The following is a 24429-nucleotide window of genomic DNA, read 5'->3' as shown; positions in this document are numbered from 1 at the left end:
TTATGTGATTAAGGCCTGGCTGATTGTAGTCCACAGAAATCCTTGAGATTGACATGCAAAATAGTGGCAATGTGGCAAATAGTACAGGTCCCTGCAATTGCTTAGTTTGACCAGTAGATAGCGTTAAATACCAAATATAATTTAATCAATTCATCTTCTACTGCTTATCCATTTCTGGGTCACAGGGGGCGGTGGAGCCAATCCCAGCTCACATTAGGTGAGGGCGGGTACATCCTGGACAGGCCGCCAGTCCATCACAGGGCCAACACACAGACACGGACAACCACTCACACTCACACCGACTGAAAATTTAGAGTCACCAATCAACCTTACCATGCATGTCTTTGCAAGCATGGGGAGAACATGCAAACTCTGCACAGAAAGGCCAGGGAACCTAACCCACAACCTTGTTATTGTGGGGCAGCAGCGCTAACCGCTATGCTGCAAATGTATTTGGTTGCTCTCTCTTAAGATATATTAAAAAAGTTTAACTTATTAAAAAGAAATCTCATAATAGATAGGGGATTAAATCATGAAGTAAGTACAACAATATAATGTACAGCAGGCAGATAAAGGTTAAAAAAAATTACAGCATTTATTTTTTAATGCATGGAAACAGATGCCAAAGCCTTAAAAGTTGCTGGTTTTTTGAGACTCACTCTCTTAAAGCTAAGTGTTGATTATTGCCAAATATAATAATTTATTTATTTTACAACTGCATTTTTTTACAGTAATCGCTTTCTTGCAAAAAATTTTGTTTGCATTCTAAATTGGACTAAAAGCCTTCATGTTTCCCTCTAGCTACCAAGTTATGTACCCTTACTGTTCCTTCTCTTGGCTAGAGATGTATTTGAGTCAAACTCTTTTTGCCAACAATGCTTCTATAAATTCTATGAAATAATATATCAAGAAACAAAACTCACACAAGTGTTTAGCTGCAATAGGAAAATTCTGTCGACATTGTTTCAAAAGCCGAAACAAATAGTTATGCCATTTAAAAGACTCGACTGGACGATCAGTTTGTAACTGAATCCAGAAATTCTTAAGCTCGCCTATGTACATTTATCTAGTTGCCCTGCTGAATAGAGTTTCATATGCAATCTCAAGGTTTTGCTAGGAGGAAGCACAGTGACATCTTGAGCAATTGTAGACTAGACAAATAGGATGTAAACGATAAAAGTAATGTTGGCTTGTCTTCTATGGATTTGAACAACATTATTCAATTGAAGTGAGCAGATGATCAGCCAAAGTCGAGGTAAGTTTAAAGTGTAGATTGTACAGAAGTGAGCACAGTGGAACAGTGGTTTGCACTGTTGCCTCACAGGTAGAGGGTTCTGCATTCGAACCTGGATCTGCACCTTTTCTTTGTGCAGTTTGCATGTTCTCACTGTGTCTCTCCCACAGTGGGTTCCCCCATTCGTCACGCAGGCCAGAGATATTCACGTTTACATTTATTTGGAACTCTCAGTTGACTCTGTCCACCCTCAGTGTCAGCCCACTGGATGGATGGATTGAACCCAAGTCCACAGGTAACATAGAAAAGCAAACTGATACATTATGACTTTTCTATCTTCATCCATGTCAAATTAATTCAATCTATAAATATAATGGATATCCTATTAGACACATTAATTAATTGTGTTAATGTTAATATCCAGTTAAACATCTACTAATTGGTGGTGATGCAAATAAGTGCTAATGGTTTATGAACTTTCATGAAATTTCATTGACACGCTCCAGTAGCTGTACTATTAATATGAATTTCTGCCTGAAAATGGTTGTCATGGTCATTCTGGTTACATGTGAATCTTCCTTGTCTCAGTATTGGGTTGCTCTATAGTCGTAATCATTACCTCAGTAATGCTGTGTGACTCTGCAGTGTGACACCTCTGCTATCATCGGCCTCAGTGTCATCAAGGCGTCAGATAAGTCATTGTCTACGTGCTCATTACATGCAATGCCCCCCCCCCCCCCCCGGAATTGCACAATCAAACAATGTGACTGAAAAGCCACTTTGTTAAATCATGGCACACAGATTATATCTTTGGTGTGAGAACATTCCGTAAAACTGTTTTTCTAAAAAGATGCTCCTGGAAAGCTTTTTCAAATATTGACTAATTGTACTGCAGGTAAACACAACAGGGAGATGGATAGTCGATGAGTGGAGTGACTGTTAATTGACTGGAAACATTTTTTTTTTTTTAAACAAATATGTAAAGAATAAAGAATGCAAAAGGCCAAGACTTTTGAAAGGGAATCACTTGCTTCACCTGCTCAACCTGAAAAGAATGGCATCCCCCAAAGGCTGTTTCGCACAATGTCCTTTCAGGCTTCATTACTTGAGGTGACATTCAACTCCAGTTTCCTCTTTTGGCTGACTTTCTCGGGCGAACACTTTCAGTATGAATGTACAGCATTCAGTTCTTGTACAGTTACCAGTTCTTGTAATCATAAAATCACAACTTAAATGGCGTTCAAAAAGACAAGTCATAATTATTTAATATCAATCATAGGCAGTACATTTATGGGTTCTTCCTTTGTTTTGTTTCCCATCTCAACTGCTGTGTAGTCCTGCTGACAAAAGTTTGTGCATTATTTACTCTCTTTTGTACCCCCTTTCACACAGTTCCCAGCTGCAAAGTTTTCCATTAGCAGTCTTACAAACAGTCACTCACTCAGTTGACAAATGTTAATCTTCCAGTCATCATAGAAATCTTCTTTTCCTCGTCGCTACTAATAGTTACAGATGACAATGGATGTTTGTCTTTGCCCTGAGAATGAGTAAAACTGTGAGTATTTCTTGGCTGCAGAAAAAAACTATAATTCTCTTCCTTTATTTGCTGTGTAGGAATAGATCTATTGTGTTAAAGTAACTTAATCATCATGATAATTTTTTTTTCCTGGCTGTCAGCCCTTGTTCAAAATGCTGCTTCTAATTCATAATCCTGTCACTTTTTGTCACCTTTTGTCTTCATTATGACTTAGTGAGAGCTGCGACCCATTCTGCAAATCAGTAAATTCAAAATAAATATAAATCACGCCTCAAGCTGGTGCCAGTCTCAAGCAAATATTAATTTAAAAAAGATTAGGGAATCACCAAGCAATAGATCAGGGAAGAAGAAACCATTGAACAGGAAAACTGGGCTGCTGCTATTCTAATTTTAATTATTTATTTATTAATAATGAAAGATTTGAACATCTACCAGGAAGTGCGATATGAATGCTAACATGACAGAGCACCTAATTGGTACAAAGGTGATCCAAGTGTCACACAATGTGCCAGACATGTTATGTGACTGTCTTATATAACCATATTTCTGTTGAAATGCATAATTTCACTTGAATAAAACTAAAAATAGTGGCTGATGTAAATATTCACGCCACAATGACCCTAGAGGGTTCTAAAAGACTGACTCAAGTACAGCACAATAGTCAGTGGTGCTGTGTAAACGTCCAGCTGAATAATAATTTCTGCTCAACAAATCCCATCTTACCCCTGTCTGCTACTTTTAAGTAAACTGAACAAATAAATAAGTGCTCGTTCGTGTTAAGAGATAGAATAGACGATTTTGGATTCGTCAAGATGAATGTTAGTACTACCAATTCAATCTCCTGACACCATGCTGAGGATGTATTTATTTTAATCTGATTGTAAATATTAAAAATGCATGTATTTTTAAATAATGAGCCACACATGTCATGACTAGTCTGATTGTATCATTGTGACAGAGGAATCACATCAACAGGTTGTATACACACAACACCAAGTGACATGACTTGCATGTGTTTTGCCTCTGAAATATTAGTTCTTCTGAAACACATTATTATTCCGCAATCAGTGTCATAAATATGTTCCACTGTAGCCTTTTCAATAGTGTGACATCTCAGGTATTTACTCTGTCACACTCGGTTTATTCAGGGAACAAATGTGACATTTCTCTCCGTTTTGTTCTTGGATTGGCACACACACACACACACACACTAAAGAACAGGGTTAGGCCCTCTCTGTTCGTGCACAACAAATCATGGAAAGATTAACGTTTAAAGTTAGGGCAGCACACATCTTACAACATAATAATACACTGCATCACTGTTCTGGTCTTGGCTTTTTTCCAGAAACTAAGAAGAGAGAACAAACTAACTAACTAGGGTTAGGATTATTCAGGGATCCCAGTGGGAGGAGCACATCTTATTGAAGGCAACCTGTCAAACCAAACATATAACAAGTGACAATTGATGACTTTCATGAACTCAAGAGCAGTCAAACGATGGCTCTCAGGAGATGTTTCTGCTTACTGACTCTAATGGGTCTTTTTCTTAAAGGTAGGTCAGATTTATGATGATATATATGTGTGTGTATGTATATATATATATATATATATATTTTTTTTTTTTTTTATAATCTGCAGCTGCTCATGAAATTGGCACTATGAAGAAATTATGCTTAAAATCTTTTCCCTGTTTTCATCGTACCTCTGGTTCAAAAGGAGTGGCCTCAGGTCATATGAAATTAAGAACAGATTCTTCAACTTTAGAAAATTAGAATATAAAGCACTTGATTGATTTGGCTTATTATTTTAGATATATTAAACTCATTTTCTATACTGATATTTTCAAAATCCATTACATGACTAAAATAATTAAACTCTAAAGTATCCAACTCAAATTCATATAAGGAGGGGAGTTTTAGATTTGATGGTGTATCATCTTGAAACACATTATAGAATTAGAAAATAACATTTTCTAATGTTATGATTATGATAAATTTTACATCCAGAAGCTTTACACTAAAATGAGGTCTAAGTTAGACAACAAACAATTTTTCTTGTCATAAAGGTTAAATTAACATATTTTAAAAGATGGATAGATATTTTTTAACAGTGCAGATATTCAGTTTATTACTTTTTGATCAAAAATTGTTAGCCAAAAATGGTTGCAAAAAACATGATCTCTAGCTTTGTATTGTGTACCAATGTATTTTTACTTTATTTATTTATTTATTTATTTTGTTTTCTAAAAATAATCATTAAAACACCAAATTAGATTAGAAATAGATTCCAAGATCAGGGTCTACAAAATCAGTCATCCAAATCAGATGGAGTATTATCCTGGAAATAGTGAGACAACTCAGAAAACTGTGACTAACCTGCTGGCGTTATCTCTTCTACAGAATCACATGCTCAGCTTACGGGTAGGAACCTATTGTTTATCTGTTTTAATTTTTTTTTTTTTTTTATCACAAACAAAAGAAGCAGTCTATTTCTCCTTTTGAGTAATTTGACACACTGTCTTTTTGGATGTTGCCCCATTACTCATTTCCAGTATGTGGCATCACGCCTCTGAACACCAGGATAGTTGGAGGTGAAGATGCTCCACCTGGAAGTTGGCCCTGGCAGGTTAGTCTGCAGAGGTTTGGCAGCCATATTTGTGGTGGTTCCCTGATCAACAGAAATTGGGTGATGACTGCTGCCCACTGCTTCTTCAGGTTGGTAACTACTGTATGATACGGGAAACATTTCTGTGCTTTTCATCTGAAAACTAACCAACATTTGTCATTTTGTCTTGACTACAAGTACGTCTGGATGGCGGGTTTCTCTGGGCCGTCAGAACCTGCAGGGAACAAACCCAAACGAAGTGTCCACAACTGTTGCCAGGATCATTATACATCCAAACTACAACAGAGAGACCAACGACAACGACATCGCTCTGCTCAGACTCTCCTCACCGGTGGAGTTCACAGACTTCATCAGACCCGTGTGTCTGGCAGCCAGTGGCAGTGTGTTCAACAATGGTACTGACAGCTGGGTCACTGGCTGGGGAACAGTCCAGGAGGGAGGTGAGTCTGCTCTGTGCTGTGCTGTGCTGTTATGTAGATTTGTCTCAGGATGATATGATCTGAAGGGGAGTGTCTGAATGCTTCCTCCTCTTGGTGGTCTTTCAGAGCCCCTGCCGTTCCCTGCAACTCTACAAGAGGTGGAAGTGCCGGTTCTGGGAAACAGGCAGTGTAACTGTCTCAATGGAGTCGGGACAGTCACAGACAACATGATCTGTGCTGGTCTTCTGGCAGGAGGCAAAGACTCATGTCAGGTCAGCTGCTGCTTTTCATCTGTCACTTGTTGCTGAACGTGTTGAGGGTTTCTTCAATTTCTCTCATGTGTCCACTTCATCTCCTCAGGGGGACTCAGGAGGGCCAATGGTGAGCAAGCAGGGCCCCGTCTGGGTCCAGTCTGGAATAGTTAGTTTTGGTTTTGGCTGTGCTCGTCCCAATCTGCCAGGAGTCTACTCCAGAGTGTCCAGTTACCAGTCCTGGATCGACTCCCTCATTGACTCTGATAAACCAGGCTTTGTCCGGTTCACGTCCAATGGGATGGATGCTGACAGCAGCTTCACCTGTCTTGGTCTCCCACCTCCTGTTATTACTGCGACTGCTGTTACTGCAGGACCAACAACAACCACAGATTCATCAGCCAGCGTATCAAGTGCTGAATGTAAGAGTCCCGATTCCAACAGATTATAGAAAACACAATACAGGTCGTTCTGCCTCTTTTTAACACAGTAAATGAACTGTGACCCAACTTGTGAAAGTGACTGTGGTGAATATAACATGAACTTCTTCTAACACATCTGATTGCAGTGTGCGGCATCACGCCTCTGAACACCAGGATAGTTGGAGGTGAAGATGCTCCACCTGGAAGTTGGCCCTGGCAGGTTAGTCTGCAGAGGTTTGGCAGCCATATTTGTGGTGGTTCCCTGATCAACAGAAATTGGGTGATGACTGCTGCCCACTGCTTCTTCAGGTTGGTAACTACTGTGTGATACAGGAAACATTTCTGTGCTTTTCATCTGAAAACTAACCAACATTTGTCATTTTGTCTTGACTACAAGTACGTCTGGATGGCGGGTTTCTCTGGGCCGTCAGAACCTGCAGGGAACAAACCCAAACGAAGTGTCCACAACTGTTGCCAGGATCATTATACATCCAAACTACAACAGAGAGACCAACGACAACGACATCGCTCTGCTCAGACTCTCCTCACCGGTGGAGTTCACAGACTTCATCAGACCTGTGTGTCTGGCAGCCAGTGGCAGTGTGTTCAACAATGGTACTGACAGCTGGGTCACTGGCTGGGGAACAGTCCAGGAGGGAGGTGAGTCTGCTCTGTGCTGTGCTGTGCTGTGCTGTGCTGTTATGTAGATTTGTCTCAGGATGATATGATCTGAAGGGGAGTGTCTGAATGCTTCCTCCTCTTGGTGGTCTTTCAGAGCCCCTGCCGTTCCCTGCAACTCTACAAGAGGTGGAAGTGCCGGTTCTGGGAAACAGGCAGTGTAACTGTCTCAATGGAGTCGGGACAGTCACAGACAACATGATCTGTGCTGGTCTTCTGGCAGGAGGCAAAGACTCATGTCAGGTCAGCTGCTGCTTTTCATCTGTCACTTGTTGCTGAACGTGTTGAGGGTTTCTTCAATTTCTCTCATGTGTCCACTTCATCTCCTCAGGGGGACTCAGGAGGGCCAATGGTGAGCAAGCAGGGCCCCGTCTGGGTCCAGTCTGGAATAGTTAGTTTTGGTTTTGGCTGTGCTCGTCCCAATCTGCCAGGAGTCTACTCCAGAGTGTCCAGTTACCAGTCCTGGATCGACTCCCTCATTGACTCTGATAAACCAGGCTTTGTCCGGTTCACGTCCAATGGGATGGATGCTGACAGCAGCTTCACCTGTCTTGGTCTCCCACCTCCTGTTATTACTGCGACTGCTGTTACTGCAGGACCAACAACAACCACAGATTCATCAGCCAGCGTATCAAGTGCTGAATGTAAGAGTCCCGATTCCAACAGATTATAGAAAACACAATACAGGTCGTTCTGCCTCTTTTTAACACAGTAAATGAACTGTGACCCAACTTGTGAAAGTGACTGTGGTGAATATAACATGAACTTCTTCTAACACATCTGATTGCAGTGTGCGGCATCACGCCTCTGAACACCAGGATAGTTGGAGGTGAAGATGCTCCACCTGGAAGTTGGCCCTGGCAGGTTAGTCTGCAGAGGTTTGGCAGCCATATTTGTGGTGGTTCCCTGATCAACAGAAATTGGGTGATGACTGCTGCCCACTGCTTCTTCAGGTTGGTAACTACTGTGTGATACGGGAAACATTTCTGTGCTTTTCATCTGAAAACTAACCAACATTTGTCATTTTGTCTTGACTACAAGTACGTCTGGATGGCGGGTTTCTCTGGGCCGTCAGAACCTGCAGGGAACAAACCCAAACGAAGTGTCCACAACTGTTGCCAGGATCATTATACATCCAAACTACAACAGAGAGACCAACGACAACGACATCGCTCTGCTCAGACTCTCCTCACCGGTGGAGTTCACAGACTTCATCAGACCCGTGTGTCTGGCAGCCAGTGGCAGTGTGTTCAACAATGGTACTGACAGCTGGGTCACTGGCTGGGGAACAGTCCAGGAGGGAGGTGAGTCTGCTCTGTGCTGTGCTGTGCTGTTATGTAGATTTGTCTCAGGATGATATGATCTGAAGGGGAGTGTCTGAATGCTTCCTCCTCTTGGTGGTCTTTCAGAGCCCCTGCCGTTCCCTGCAACTCTACAAGAGGTGGAAGTGCCGGTTCTGGGAAACAGGCAGTGTAACTGTCTCAATGGAGTCGGGACAGTCACAGACAACATGATCTGTGCTGGTCTTCTGGCAGGAGGCAAAGACTCATGTCAGGTCAGCTGCTGCTTTTCATCTGTCACTTGTTGCTGAACGTGTTGAGGGTTTCTTCAATTTCTCTCATGTGTCCACTTCATCTCCTCAGGGGGACTCAGGAGGGCCAATGGTGAGCAAGCAGGGCCCCGTCTGGGTCCAGTCTGGAATAGTTAGTTTTGGTTTTGGCTGTGCTCGTCCCAATCTGCCAGGAGTCTACTCCAGAGTGTCCAGTTACCAGTCCTGGATCGACTCCCTCATTGACTCTGATAAACCAGGCTTTGTCCGGTTCACGTCCAATGGGATGGATGCTGACAGCAGCTTCACCTGTCTTGGTCTCCCACCTCCTGTTATTACTGCGACTGCTGTTACTGCAGGACCAACAACAACCACAGATTCATCAGCCAGCGTATCAAGTGCTGAATGTAAGAGTCCCGATTCCAACAGATTATAGAAAACACAATACAGGTCGTTCTGCCTCTTTTTAACACAGTAAATGAACTGTGACCCAACTTGTGAAAGTGACTGTGGTGAATATAACATGAACTTCTTCTAACACATCTGATTGCAGTGTGCGGCATCACGCCTCTGAACACCAGGATAGTTGGAGGTGAAGATGCTCCACCTGGAAGTTGGCCCTGGCAGGTTAGTCTGCAGAGGTTTGGCAGCCATATTTGTGGTGGTTCCCTGATCAACAGAAATTGGGTGATGACTGCTGCCCACTGCTTCTTCAGGTTGGTAACTACTGTGTGATACGGGAAACATTTCTGTGCTTTTCATCTGAAAACTAACCAACATTTGTCATTTTGTCTTGACTACAAGTACGTCTGGATGGCGGGTTTCTCTGGGCCGTCAGAACCTGCAGGGAACAAACCCAAACGAAGTGTCCACAACTGTTGCCAGGATCATTATACATCCAAACTACAACAGAGAGACCAACGACAACGACATCGCTCTGCTCAGACTCTCCTCACCGGTGGAGTTCACAGACTTCATCAGACCCGTGTGTCTGGCAGCCAGTGGCAGTGTGTTCAACAATGGTACTGACAGCTGGGTCACTGGCTGGGGAACAGTCCAGGAGGGAGGTGAGTCTGCTCTGTGCTGTGCTGTGCTGTGCTGTGCTGTGCTGTTATGTAGATTTGTCTCAGGATGATATGATCTGAAGGTGAGTGTCTGAATGCTTCCTCCTCTTGGTGGTCTTTCAGAGCCCCTGCCGTTCCCTGCAACTCTACAAGAGGTGGAAGTGCCGGTTCTGGGAAACAGGCAGTGTAACTGTCTCAATGGAGTCGGGACAGTCACAGACAACATGATCTGTGCTGGTCTTCTGGCAGGAGGCAAAGACTCATGTCAGGTCAGCTGCTGCTTTTCATCTGTCACTTGTTACTGAACGTGTTGAGGGTTTCTTCAATTTCTCTCATGTGTCCACTTCATCTCCTCAGGGGGACTCAGGAGGGCCAATGGTGAGCAAGCAGGGCCCCGTCTGGGTCCAGTCTGGAATAGTTAGTTTTGGTTTTGGCTGTGCTCGTCCCAATCTGCCAGGAGTCTACTCCAGAGTGTCCAGTTACCAGTCCTGGATCGACTCCCTCATTGACTCTGATAAACCAGGCTTTGTCCGGTTCACCTCCAATGGGATGGATGCTGACAGCAGCTTCACCTGTCTTGGTCTCCCACTACCTTTTACTTCTATCCCAACCATTCCTGAAAGTAAGTGCATTTTTTTTCTTCTCATTCCAGTATTTGATTTGTTTAGCTTGTCTGTAATTGAATTTGGGCATTCTGAAATAACATTTTTTCATTAAGGGGCAGTGTGTGGCTTTTCTCCAATGAAAAGTCATAAAGTTGGGAACAACAGTCTTGAGTCTGAAGGTAATTGGCCCTGGATCGTGAGTCTCCACAAAAATGGGGCCCACACATGTGGAGGAAGCCTTATCACTGATACATTTGTCCTCACCTCTGACCAGTGCTTCTCAAAGTAAGACCTAAATTTATTTAAATTGATTACTTATTGGAGATATTTCCCATTGTGCATATCTGAGGCTATATTTTATCCTCCTCACAGCCACAATCCAGATGTCCGTGAGTGGAAAGCGTTTCTTGGCCGCAAACATGAAAACGGATTTGAGGAGTTTGAGATGTCTGTTAATGTTGAAGACATTACAGTGAGCAAAATGCCAGGCTCCAACATTGCTCTGGTGCAGCTGGATAAGCCAGTCAGCTACAGTGATTATATCCAGCCTGTGTGTCTGGACATGAACAATGAAAGATCGTTTCCTGTTGGTAGTCAATGCTGGGTAGCAGGCTGGGGAAGAGGCATTAAGAGCAACGGTAAGGGTTTGTGAATTTTTCTAGAATTTGTGTAATTTCAGTGGCTCTTTCGTTGTTCTGTCATCACTTACAAGTCATACTGTAGATTGGTGACTCACAAAACTGAACTTGTGTGTAAATGGGCTTTTTCTAGAGAATGATCAAGATGGCTCTGGTCTTCGTGAACTTGAATCTCAAGTGGCATGTTGTGGGAAGGTTTCTGATTCAGAGAACATTTGCACTCATACCATGGACCTTCAACAGGTAGAATCAAATTTTTCTATCCTGTAGTTTTTTTCTGGGTTTTTTTTTTCACTGCTCATCAGCCGTTGGACCGGTTGCTGAATGTAAATCCTTTTTTCTTGCCCACAGGGGGACACAGGCAGCCCTCTCCTGTGCAGCTTGGGCTCTACTTGGTTCCAGGTGGCTATTGTGACAAGAGGTGGAAGTAAATCAGCCAATTCAGACATTCAGGTCTTTGCTAAGACTTCAAGATTTGAATCCTTCTTGAAGGAGACAGTTAGCAACATGCCGTCCGCTGCAGCAGCTACATCAGGAAATGCACCAGGTTTTACAATTTCGTTCTCCTTTGCTTTTACTATCACCATCACCTCAGTCTTCCTGTTGTCATGGAGTTAGGTTTGTGTTTGGGGATTGTTGAAGCAATTCATTATTGCTCTTTCGTAAAGCTGACCAACAGCTTTGACAATATACCTCCACTGTAAATGATACTCAGGAAAAACTAAAGGGGATAAACAATGAGATGATTTTTTTAATAACAAAACATATTTTGCCAAAATTCATATATATAGGAAAATGTCATTTTAATTGTATTTTCTTTAATGCAGTTGAATGAAAGTGTTGAGTGTTTTATAATATTTTTATATTCTTTTCCATCGTACTGGATTTCTTTGGGTTAGTCATTTATGAGGTCAGAATTAAATGGAACACTCAGTATTGAATAAATACAGATGAAGCATAAAACATGTATATCACATGAATTATTCTCTTAACCTCTTCTATGTACGTTTCCGTGAAGCCAACAGCAATTTTCCCCATTATACAAATATAGTTTAAAGTAAAAAAAGATAAAAGATGCCTCAAATAGACCTATTTTAGCAGGTACAGTAAGCTCTTAAGCAGAACGTGTTTTTGCCATACCTTATGTAATATACCGTTGAATTTTCTTACAAAATGCAGAAATTGACACACCTAATTTGCAACAACAGAAGTGTTGACCAACCGTCTCTCTATTCAGCAGTTCAACGTCTGCAGAAGCCTCTCAAAATAACCTGTCTGGATAACTCGAGCTTTGTTCAAAATCACTCACCATGTAATATATAACGTACTCTATTTAATTCCTAAACTTTATTTGGATTTGGTTCCCAACCTTTTTGTCTACCTGTGATCAGCTACCACATGGTGTAAGACTTTAGTGGCCTGAAAAGGTTTAACCACACCATATTTTTAACAAAGAAAAGATTTTTTGACACCTTGCTATGGGTCCTGACCCCAGGTTTTCGAAACTATTAAAGAAAATATTGGGAATCATATGAGAATGTATTGTATCCAGTGGGAAAATAGATTTCATCCTTGTTGTGTGATTCCACCTTCATCAGCCTCGGGGCCCGCCCCTTGTTCTCCACTTTCGTTCATCATCTGTTTGTATTTACTCTTGAAAAATCCAGCCTGAGAGTATTAAACAAACAAAGTTATAGAGCAATATTACACAAGAGCTGTATCATAAATGAATGAAAAGAGCCAAAACAGATGAGAGGGACACTGACAGATATTTGAAAATGAAAAGGGACTAACAGGGTGCATTTTGCATATTATTAGTGGGCCATTAAGTCTCCTTATACTGGCTTCATTCTCTCCACAAAGCATGAAATAAACCAAATCCTTTCACATACAACATCTCACCTTATAAAGGCCAGCAGTGAGTAAGAGTAGTAGCGCCAATCCTCCCAGTGATCCGCCGACAATCTCTTTGGTGAAGTCAGGTTCTGGATATACCTCTATTTCTGCCTCAATCTGAGCAGGGAAATGACCCAATGTATATCAAATTCAAACGCAATTAGGACACAAATATATTCATTAATGTGTAATCACCTTACGAATAGGCGGATTGTTATTAGACACTGTTGAAAAGAAGATGTACTGGTTTCTGTCGTACTCCACAGTGGCTGTGCTGGTCAAGAGGAATTTGGCCGAGCTAAGTCCAATCTGTTTGAGAAATGAAGGCGCATACAGTGAGCATTTTGACTTGATCTTGTGTCTAATGTTATATCTGATAGTGTTCCACTTTATAGTAAACATTCCCAAATGTGACACTTACATTGTGAATAAATGAGAAACTCCTCGCTTGTTAAATATAACACATGCACGTCAGTTACCTGCTCTATCCACTGTGAGCTGATATTAGCTGAGATTCTGTACACCTTTTTCTCCAGTCTTCCCATGAACTTGGTGCAGTTGAACACTGCGCAGCTGGCGACCGAGCAGTCCTGTGAGTGATGAAGAGATGGCAGAAACTGTAAAGCAGTCTAATGCCCATTTCTGAATATACATGGACTGTAGATGATAGAGCTGTACTAACCACTACTTTAGTTTTCTGTATCTGAGCAACAAAATCGGTGACATTAGCTTGTGTAACTCTCTGTTTTTGGCAGCCTGGAATCTGAAATTGAGCCACAAATTCACGTCAGTTTAAAATGCCATCATGAAAGTGTGTCCATCCTTCAAGCTGGAGTTGCACAAATATCTGCATTTGAGATATTTTTCACATCATTACCTCTAAATTGTTTGAATCCACCCAGATGTCTTTATCACCAAGCTTGATTGGCACTCTGATCATCACAGTGAATTCCAGCGCTCTGATATCATTTGTAACCTAAATGAAGAGTAGAAAATAGTTAAAGGTTAAAAAAAAAAAAGCTATAAAGCCAAAGAGAATCAACGTAATGAACCTCAAAATAATAATTTGATATATATCATATACAACTTTACCAAAATTGATTGTTTGAGTGGTTTTTGCAAATCATTCTTTCCATAGGTGAAATTGTTGTAGCTGAGGGTACTAAACATAAACACAGGCATAGTAAATGTGTTAATAAAAGGGTAATAAATCATTTTTAAAAGTTTGATTCATTTCTTTCATCTCACACAGAAAAGCACAAACCTCTCAACTGTAATAAAAATGCTGTACTTCACATCAATCGCTCTTGCTTGGTAAAGCTTATTTGAACTGGAGTGAAATTCATTCCCACTGAAACACAGAGGTGCAATTAATAAGACAAGTGATCACAAACACACTCTTGTAAGCACAATAATGTGTATACACAGGCAGCAGAACAGTACCTGGTAGCATTTGCAGTGACATAAATTGTCCTCTCAAGTTGAGCGTCAGTCTTGATCCCATAGGAGACAATAAAGAGAACCTGAAATGACGTGAATGAGAGAGATCAGACTGGCTGCACAGTTTGATCAGCTGAGGTAAAGGGAAGAGATGCTGCTGTACAACAAACACAGACATTAGTGTTGCTCTTGAAAATAGGTTTGTCAATGGTGCAGTCCGTCTTTCCTTGTGATAAGCCATCTTCACTGTCGAATGAGTTGCACTCAATTCTTCCCTGTAATAAACATTAAAGCACACATCAAACACAACGGCTGAATGATGTACGAGAGGAACTGTCCAGGGATGAACTGAAAGTTCCTACATCCTCCTGTCTCACCTTTAAACTTGTGAACTTCCTGTATGAGAGCCTTGCCGGGTATGTGAGCGCAACACGAGTGTTGTATGAGTTTTCACCCCTGTTCTGCAGTGATACGGTGACGTTCAGAAGTTCATCGATGCCCACTTTAACCTCTGAGGAACTGGCCGTTCATGGAAAAAGAGAAACGCAATGCCTCCAGTTCAACTGTAACATCCGCATCTTAGCTTGTTCGCAACAACAACAATTTTTTTCATGTCCCGTGGAAAATATTGCACACACACAAAACCATGACAGAATATAATATTCCTGTTTCATCAACTCCAGAATTAAAAATGTGTGAATGTTTGTACTTGCAGAAAAGAAAAAGCTAAATAAGTCTCACCTGGTAAAGTTGAAATCTATCCTCAGGTCATCCACACATTTGTTGTCAGTGCCACAGTTGATTTCAAACCCTAACTGGAAGAGAGAGAGAAAATTAGAACATACATGTTCAGATGAAGTTATAGGAAACGGCCAACATTTTAGTTTAAGTAAGTTTTAGTAAAAGAAATGTACCTACTTACACAAAAATTATAATAATGTTTCCTAATTCTTTTCCCAGCACTGTAGAACTAGCATTTATGTATGATGGTCAATTACATATTAACCAGGACATTAATTCAGCACAATGTAGTAACCAAAATGAAGCTGTTTTAATAATGGCTTTGTAATTTAAAACAAGAGACAATGGTGACGTTAAAGGTCCCTTACAGGATAAATGTTTGTTGTTTGAGCCTGCCGCGAAAGAGACGGTTTGAGATTTGTTATGGACGGCAGACCTTCAAAAGTGAACTTGAGCTCATTAGAAAGTATGTTGAGAGCATCTTCTGGGCAGGCCTGCAAGAACACAGCATCATCAGGAAGCACTCTTTGTCAGTGTTGAATTTTATGGATTTTTCTTTTTTTTTTTTTTCCCAGTCTGAACTTTTTGGGTTGTGGTAATTTTCCTGATATACAAGATGTTACGCAACTCACATCCATGGAGAAATGCATTGTGGAGCATGTTGTTTCAGTTAAGTCCAGAATGACTGATCCAGCCCCCTCTTGTGTTTTGTCAGCCAGGTAAGCTCTGTTGCCTGGGGGCTTGCGGGTGATATCCAGTGTTAAAGTATAATTTATCCGTGCTTCAGCTGGAATACATTTTAGTGGAGATTTTAAACAACATGTTGTTCATGTGCACGTTTACATCAGTTCAAACAGGTGGACTACGGCTCTTTGGTCCAGAAAAAAAAGCAGAAAATGATGAACCTGTGTTTACTGGAGAGTGTTTGGTCATGGTAAAGCAGATTGAAGCTGTGCCGGGCAGTGGCCTTTCACAATCTGTATTTTGAGTTGGTATTATCTTTGGGCTAAACGTCAGAGCAGCTGCTACCGTCACTATAGGCTTTGATCTGAAAACGAACAGAGCAGGAAAGTACGTGAGAAAAAAACTGGCTTTGTCACTAATTAACCAACAGCATACCAAACTTTTGTCTTATTCTAGCTGTCTGATCAAATCCAGTCCAACAGTTTTGTCCTCAGGTACAACAATACTTCAAAGTTTAGTTACCCCTGAAGGTGTAAACCTCAAGATTAGACACCTAATTGTTGTATGATGACAGAAAAGTTACAAACAGCACGATAATTAACAATAATAGTCAATAACCAGAAAACCTTTTACTCACCTGAGTAAAACTACTGTTCCCTTTGAACCCACCGCTAAGTCTGGCAGACTGTCCCCAGTCTGGTCAAAAGAAAACTGGCTGATCGATGTACCAAAGAACTTCAGTCCTGTCTGGACTTCAGAAGCAGTAATTCTCTATTTAAAAAGAACAATTTTAGTAAGATAAAGTCAAAATTGCATAGATTTCAAGTGCAATGGAAAACATCAGTGGACGTGTTCATCTTTGCTGGCATTTCCAGGCAGCTAACCTGTGAGTAAGTATCATTGATTCCTCCCCGTTCTCCAAGGAAAATGTATATGCTGCCTTGACCGTCGTTCTCCAGAGGGGCTCCGACTGCCAAGTCCATGAGGCTATCTCTGTTGAGATCAGGCAGCACAGCAAGAGACGAGCCGAACCTTCCTTTGTCGGACGCAGCACCTCTCAGTATTTCTGGAGAATCTAAGCGACAGTCAACTTTCTGGTGAAAACAGAAGGACGTGTCAGTGTTTCTGTGAACATGAAAAAAAAAAAAAAAAGTATAAATAGATTAATTTAATGAGACTAGATGAAAAAACACCACTTACCAAACCAGTCAATATGCAGACATAAACTCTTCCCTCTCTGTCATCTTCCTTGTACATGGGTGCAGATATGAGGATTAGGTCAGTAAAGCTGTCACCATCCACATCCATGGCACAAACCTCTGCACCAAAATATTCACCAGACTGAAACTGTAAGAAGAAAATACATTAATCATGATATAAATAAAGTAAGAAAACCATCGTCATCTTATCGGTGAACACTCACATGCCAGAGAAAGGGATTAATCTTTTGTGGGTTTTGTTCTGCGTCAACTGCAATCACAATCCCTATGTGATTATACCTCGGAGCTCCAAGGACTGTCAAGATCCCCCGCTGGGTGTTAGCAACTGTCATGGAGTAACCTGCAATTCAAAAGCCATCACTTTATGTATATATATGAAAGGTTTAACCTATTTAAACCCATTGCAGACATAAGAAGTGTTCAAAATTAGACAGTCCGTTTGTTGCCTTGTTAATCACTGCGTGCTGAAGGGTCACTCTTCATTTTACCTTTTTTTTTTTACCTTTAAACGTACGTTCTCTAATTGATGGTTTTGAAGTGAGTGTAAATTAAATACATGACAAAGAAGACATCTTTCTCAAAGATGCAGTCCTTTTTCTTTAAGGAAAAATTGTTTGAATGGTGGAAAAATATACTTTCAACACACGTCAGATGTGTGTCTGTAGTATTCCTACCCAGATAGCTGTCAGGCAACATAGACATGGGCTCAAAAGGACGCAGGCCTGTTTTGTATGACATATAGCCTCCTCTCCACTGGTTGGCACCAACCATACCCATCTGAATTCCCTGCAACAGAGACAGAACTGTCACTTATACAGTAGATGTGTACGAGTGAGTGTCTGTGACTAATGCTTTTTGTTTTTGGCTTTTAATTACCCCAGAAACAAAAGCGGCACTGAATCCTGCTTGAGCCATTTCCATTTTCAGTGACTCACCACCAGATTGAGATCCTGTGACAGCAAAAGGAACAAACTTATCATTTCTTCTTTGTTAGTTATTTTCATGTCTTCTAACTGACAAATGTACAAAAAAATGGTTTTCAGGTCTGAAACCTGTTTACTGTATTCCAAATGAAGGTATAGATAGGACTGAAAGGTGTTTTCATCTTTACCTTCAATGGAGAAGATTTTGTCCTGCAAATTCTGCTTTATCTTGTCAAGCGCGTTAAAGTTCTCCACTTGAAACACATAGTCCCTCGGGGGATAAGATGCAATAGTGTCCAGTTCCCCTTTTGCACTTGGTTTATTGAATGCACCCCCCACCTGGGCACGTTCAGAAAAACATTTCAGTTTTTATAATAGTTTTAAAGATGAAGTTTTTACCCACAGAAAGACCATCAATTCAATTATACAATTCTAATTAATTCATACATTTATACTCAATTCAATGTTTGATTAAGATACAATTTATACTTATTACTGACTAACAGGTTTTAGGAAAGCTCACTCTTCAAGTAGTCAAATTACATTTGGTGACAGTATTGGTACTGATTTCATATCTCGGTGTAATCTATAACACAAAAAAACAGCCTGTTTAAGAAAACACATTCTGCATGTTTGGTTCACTTACCCCAATTGCAAATCGGACAATATTATTTCGTGCAGCTAAACTTGCTGCACTTCCTAAATCATTATGGTCATTAGACTCTCCGTCAGTAATGACGATCAAGATCTTCTTCACATTTGATCTGGAACCACGTGTTGAAGTGAAGATGTCGTTGCTGTCGAAATAAGAATTATTACAGTTAAAATAAAGTTTTTTGTGTGCACTAATTATATTACAGGATATTTTATTTTTTGTTTTTTCAACTTTTCGTCACTGGGCTGGATGTTTACAGTTTTTGTGTTTTACAATATGTGTAATCACATTCAAAATATGAAGATATTAGCTTAATATTTCACATTTAGCTCTGCCAGTTCTCCAAACCACACAAACCACAGGTGTTGTCCTTTCATAGCCCATATTACACAGCTATGTTTTCATGTCCAACATCAATATTGTTGTATCATACTTTGATGCATCATAAAAACACCTACACCACAAATTTGATGGCTTTAGCTGTGTGAGTTCCTCCTCCGACTTGTTTTATTTTATCAATGTTAACTTCCCAGCTTCCAGATGTGAAAAAGTTATTAAAGTAATAGTGTACAGTGGGATTCCTAGAAAACTGGGCAACTGCAAACTGCAGAAAGAAAAAAAAAATACATGAAAACCATTACAAATTGTAGAATTATGTTCAACATTGCACCACAAATTGCCTACAGTATGTGTAGGAATGTAATACTTTACCTGTGTATCTCTTCCAGTGAAAGAACTGACAAGACTTTTCACAAAACTCTTCATTCTACTAAAATCCCGGGAAGCTACGCTGCCTGAACCATCCAATAGAAACGCAATGTCTGCCGAGGCCCGGCACTCTACAAGGCAAGTCAGATTAGTCAGTCAAACATACTTTGGTATACATTTCAACATTCTACATTTTAACCTACTCTGTATCCAGTATGTACACTACATAGCAAACAGATTTGGAACTAAACTAATACTTACATAAAGCCTTTCTCTATACCTGCATTGAGGTGATTATATCAGTAACATCTTGTGTAAGTTCACACAAATCATTATGGCGCACAGGATTCATGTAGGGGGATAGGTGTGAATGAGAAGCACAGAGGAATACGTGAGTTCAACCATGATCGACTTTATTGTTGTTGTCACAACTTTTTCTTTTGCTCAGTTTTGTTCTCACAAACAGCACCCCTGATCATGTTACATACAGAATTCATGGTGACAATAAAGGGTTATTAATCCTCATTACTGTAAATGTTATCTTTTGTGTGTTTATTGTTGGAAATCATTTAATTGTTTTTTTATTTGGGAATGGAAGCACGAAGGGTTGAAGGCTTGATTTCACAATGAGTGATATAAAAAACTGGAGGGCATTAAAATGGGGAACTTATTTGACATTCATTTGCACCATGTAATTTGCTTCTTGTGTGTACTATGTATCCAAGGACTCACTTTAACTACAACTCTTCTTTCATTATTCATTTATGATTATTTGTATTTGCGTTCTGTCTATTGTCTAGGAATTTTAATTTAAATTTTTCATGTTAATGCTATTGTTTCTATTTTTCTTACATGTTTGGTTACATTTCTTGCTGCTATGAGTGAATTTTCTCTATGTGGGTCTCATAAAGAATGGTCTCTACTCCTTATCTTGCAGTGTGCAACAACATCCTCTGAGGCTGTAACTACTGTGCTGTTTTCTCCTTTATCCTTGCCGGGTCAAGCTTGGGGTCCCTTGCTGTGCACGCATGACATCATGTTCATACCTTCTGCAAAATTCAGTTTGATCTGTTACAGCATGAGAGCAGAGAAATTTACTTTTTTCCCCCCAATGAGTTACATATTTTCTAAAAGTAAGAAGTAAAATTCAAACGGTAAAAAAAGGTAAACTCAGACAACTATATTAGCATTTGGTTAATGGATACATGTAATATTTCTGTTTTTAATTTCCTCTTCCTTCTTAGACTGTAATTATGAAATCTGAAATGCAGACAATGTGTGTAAACCAAAATGCTAACCGGCTTGGCTTGGGTCAGGATAAAGCATGGAGGTGTGATGGCTAAGGTAAGGGGGCCAGGGCTTTTTCACCCCTAGCTTTGTTATTTGTGTGTTTTCTCTAACTTGGCACACTGGATTTACCTTCAAGAGAATCCGGCACAGCAGGTTGTACACCATCGTTACGAGTTATCTCAACACATACGCCATTGTACATGGTGATACTGGAACAATCCTTTGGGATGGTTGGGCCACATGCCTGCACAGGGACAAGATCACATGAACAATTTTTTTGGTTTTTTTCCTTGGAACACACACACGAAAAAAAAAAAAAAAAAATTCAAGAAGACTTCAGTGAATGTTTATGTAATGTTTTTAACAATGTACTGTAAATCTCTCTCCTTTCATGAACTCACCAAAGTGCTTTGTGTAGCAGGACTTCTTGTCATTGTCAGACCAAGGGACATGTTGACTGCAAAATCTGGCACTGAGTTGTAAAAATTTTTTGTTACACTTAGTGACAATCTATGGTATACGAGAATGTCTGTGGGCGGCATTTAGACATCAATGACTACATACCACTGACTCGCATATTTTGGCAGTCACGATTACTAATGGAGCACTTGTATATTTCACCCCTTCTATTTTGTGATGACTGTTGAAGAGGGGCACTGACAAGAACGCTAAGGAAGTAAATACAAGACGTGACAGACTGAGTACAGAGAATCCAAATAAAGCTTTTATTTCCTTTATTGTGAAACGCCTGTCTGTTATGAGAACAACTTACTCAGACTTTCTTTGCACCACCTGGTAGCCAAAACCGGCATGTGTGTGACTCCATGATTTCCAGGCAACAGGTTCAATATTAAAACAAGAAGCAGTCTTTAACACTGAGAAAAAAAAAATGTTAATATACAAATGAAGCACTGTGTATAAAATGTTCATGTGGTTATGACCAGGCTGTTTTAAATACAAATACCACCACAGAGCATGTTTAAAAACATTTTCAGCCAGTTGTGCTTCTCTGTAGTATTTATTGCAGTCTTAAAAAGGGGAAGCCTGAAGATATTTTCACCTGTCCATATGAACATTTTGTTTTGTATGTAAAGCCGTCCTTTTCCCTTATTTGGCCAAAGCATTGGGTTCTCTAAAAATGACCTGTGTGATGCAAACTGTGGCTCTGACTCACCTCCCGCTATTTAAATATTTATTCCCCTAAAAGACGACTGTGTGGCTTTTCTTTAACTCTGGTCCAATATGTCTGATGGATATTAATGAATTTTGGTATCATTTATATTTCAAAATGACAATTTGTGGTCAGGGATATATTTATCAATAAAACATGACTTCACCAGCATGAAACTTAAAGATTCAGGTCTAGTTATGCTTTTACTTATGTTGCTGAGCCTTGGTACATATTTCAGTACATATACACTGAAAGACATCAAACAGTTACCCAAGTCTGCATTCAGCTCTCATAGTGTGTCCTCGTACTTATTTTCGTTGTTTCGTTGTTGACAAGAGACAACAACCTCTTAGGATATAGTTACTACGTACAAATTTTAAGAAACGATGGAAAGAGAAATATTTGATGGCATTTCATTTTGAATGGAACTAGATGCCACATTGAGGTCAGTTTTTTATATATATTGCTAGTATAATAATTCATCATGTGCTCCTTAGGGATTTTAAAAGTAGGCATGTATGCTATGGGAACATTACTTAAACACAATTTATTTAACCAATTCAAAGCTTCACTCATTAAAATGACAGGATCATATTTTCACTGACGGCACAAACATTTGTGGTGACAAAATGATGAGGAGGGTGAACTTTGTCTTACCTGACAAGAATATTGCAGCAGTAATCATGCAGTCCATTGCACTACTCCCATGGAAGACGCTCTGAAGGGCGAAGTGTCTGGAAACAATGAGTTTTCTCTGCTGTCAGAGAGCAAACGGCAGTAATCATGAGATGACTGCTAACACCCCACATGGCAGGAAGAGGAACTGGACTGATGTGTGGGAGGGGTCACGTTATTGACAAACCTGGCTGTTTAGGATGAACACACGCTAAACAACTTGGCAGTTGATTGCAAAATATCGGCATCGTTTCATCCTTTTTCCAAAGAACAGACAACCCCCACTGAGACCGATTTAAAGGCGAGGCATGTCAGACAGGAACATTTCTTAGATACAAATAAATCCAATGTGACCGGAGACGCATCTTCCGGAGTATTTTTTTTTTTTAATTAATCAGCCTTCTCCATCAAAAGGAAGTGGTCAGATGAACAATGGGCTGGGAACAGGAGTCCCGCCCCGACCCGGACCGGAAGTCTGGCGGACCTGACAGCTGATTGACGTTCACTATGACTGATGACAAGTTAAGGCCAATTACAAGCTGTCAACACAAAACGTCCCTGTCATCCTTGTCAAAAAATCATAAAAATTTTAATAACAAATGCCAAAGTCCTGGAAATTCTTCTATATATGAAAATGAAGTTAATCTTTGACCAGGCTATATGAATGCTTTTTTTTTTAAACGCTTTTCAAGTAAGTCAAGTAAGTAGAAATGCATATCAAGAAGGAAGTGTTTTGTTTTGTTTTGTTTATTAATTTAGTGGCAATGCAAAAAGAAAAAAAAATCTGTGGCATTTAGTTGGTTCTCTCTTTTCTCATCAGTGTTGAGGGCATCTCCTTTGCGTTTAACATTGAACTATTGAAATCAACTGTTTAGTTCTGCTTCATCAGAGTAAATAAGAGTTATAAAAACAACCAGTGAACCAAGCTGTACAATGTCTCTTAAAATAAAACATTTCCTCTTTCAGGAGACTTCCCCTGCTGAATGTCACCTTTTACAATGCAAAAGTATCTTCACATTTACACCATGAGTTGTTGAAATGCAATGTCAAGGTATTTTACGTTTGTCATTAGTTTTGTTTTTGTTGTTGTTATTTGTTTGTTGTTGTTTTTTTTGTTTTTTTTTTGTAATACATACCCAATGTGATTGTGAAACACACACATTACAGACACAATACAGTTTGTGGAAACAAATAGAGAAGGAAAAATCAGCTAAGATTTTGTAAAATAACAATAGTGATGTGGAGAAAATTCTCTGGAGCTGAGCTCACTGCTATATAAGAGAAAGACACACTTTTAGAATTACTTGGCTATTGTTTCTATTTAAACAAACAAAAAACACAAAACCTTTTGAACCTACTCTGTTTCTCCAAAATAGATAATAAACCACTTTTTCTCTTTATCATCTTGAAACATTAGCCTACAGTATTTGTTGAGGAAGTCTGCATGCTACTGCTTCTTGTTAATTGGGCAGTTTTAGCACAAAGCCTCTGGCCATCTTCCAGCTGCAGATCTGTGTGGGCTTTCACATCCTCTCAGTCAGGGTTTCACTTTGACTTCACAACACCTATCGAAGTGAGAATGTGAACGCGATATAAAGTGTGAAAACTCCGTCAGGTTCATTGCTTGACCCTTTCCTGCCAAGCAAGGACAAGTTAGAAAGGTCAAGAAAAGGTCAAGATTAGTGCACTGTGTTGCTGGTGCTGGATTGGATTTCTAAAGGCAGGTTAGCAATGTTGTCACATGCTCTCTGAGTCTCTACGTGAGGGTGTGAGCATGTCATTCGTACAAAACTGCATGTGCCCTGGTTATCTTCTACGTACCCTTTCAGATGACCTCTGGGTGCTAAGATGCTCTTCTCAGTCGAGAGAGCAAACTGTAAGCTAACTGCAGTTCAATAGCATGAAACCTGTTTGAATAGTGTTGACTAGTGTTATGCATACCAGGAACAGTGATATGCTAAGCTGGCGTATACTTTTGTTGAAGGAGGATTTGGGACAGATCAT

The 24429-nt window shown here is 40.1% G+C and overlaps 2 protein-coding genes across 3 annotated transcripts; one reads left to right on the top strand and one right to left on the bottom strand.

The window, feature by feature from the left end:
- Positions 1-5355: 5355 nt before the first annotated feature.
- LOC115059512 (transmembrane protease serine 9-like) lies at positions 5356-12503 on the top strand. The gene is made up of 20 exons (XM_029527009.1): positions 5356-5485; positions 5574-5836; positions 5942-6087; positions 6176-6488; positions 6635-6797; positions 6880-7148; positions 7264-7409; positions 7498-7810; positions 7957-8119; positions 8208-8470; positions 8576-8721; positions 8810-9122; positions 9269-9431; positions 9514-9782; positions 9903-10048; positions 10137-10401; positions 10498-10669; positions 10757-11022; positions 11156-11265; positions 11374-12503. The coding sequence occupies exons 1-20, from the start codon at positions 5460-5462 to the stop codon at positions 11638-11640; spliced, it is 4182 nt and encodes a 1393-aa protein (XP_029382869.1). The 5' UTR covers positions 5356-5459; the 3' UTR covers positions 11641-12503.
- Positions 11821-22693, bottom strand: LOC115059513 (integrin alpha-M-like). 2 transcript variants are annotated; one of them, XM_029527011.1, is made up of 31 exons: positions 22613-22693; positions 22408-22507; positions 21352-21454; positions 21144-21247; positions 20981-21051; positions 20709-20823; positions 19293-19420; positions 19040-19185; positions 18573-18723; positions 18115-18265; positions 17880-17953; positions 17678-17789; positions 17207-17343; positions 16984-17130; positions 16668-16877; positions 16421-16554; positions 16005-16147; positions 15732-15886; positions 15468-15593; positions 15100-15173; positions 14736-14877; positions 14535-14633; positions 14362-14441; positions 14183-14269; positions 14011-14080; positions 13796-13894; positions 13601-13681; positions 13398-13508; positions 13114-13227; positions 12925-13035; positions 11821-12690 (listed from the first exon to the last, which is right to left on the bottom strand). In XM_029527011.1, the coding sequence occupies exons 2-31, from the start codon at positions 22442-22444 to the stop codon at positions 12589-12591; spliced, it is 3414 nt and encodes a 1137-aa protein (XP_029382871.1). In that variant the 5' UTR covers positions 22445-22507; positions 22613-22693; the 3' UTR covers positions 11821-12588. The 2 variants fall into 2 exon arrangements, with proteins under 2 accessions (XP_029382871.1, XP_029382870.1); XM_029527010.1 differs by lacking the exon at positions 22613-22693 and having other exon boundaries at positions 22408-22552.
- Positions 22694-24429: the final 1736 nt, after the last annotated feature.

This window comes from Echeneis naucrates, chromosome 19 (genome assembly GCF_900963305.1).
Source record: "Echeneis naucrates chromosome 19, fEcheNa1.1, whole genome shotgun sequence".
Classification (NCBI taxonomy): Eukaryota; Metazoa; Chordata; class Actinopteri; order Carangiformes; family Echeneidae; genus Echeneis; species Echeneis naucrates.
This window is presented reverse-complemented; position numbering and strand designations above follow the sequence as displayed.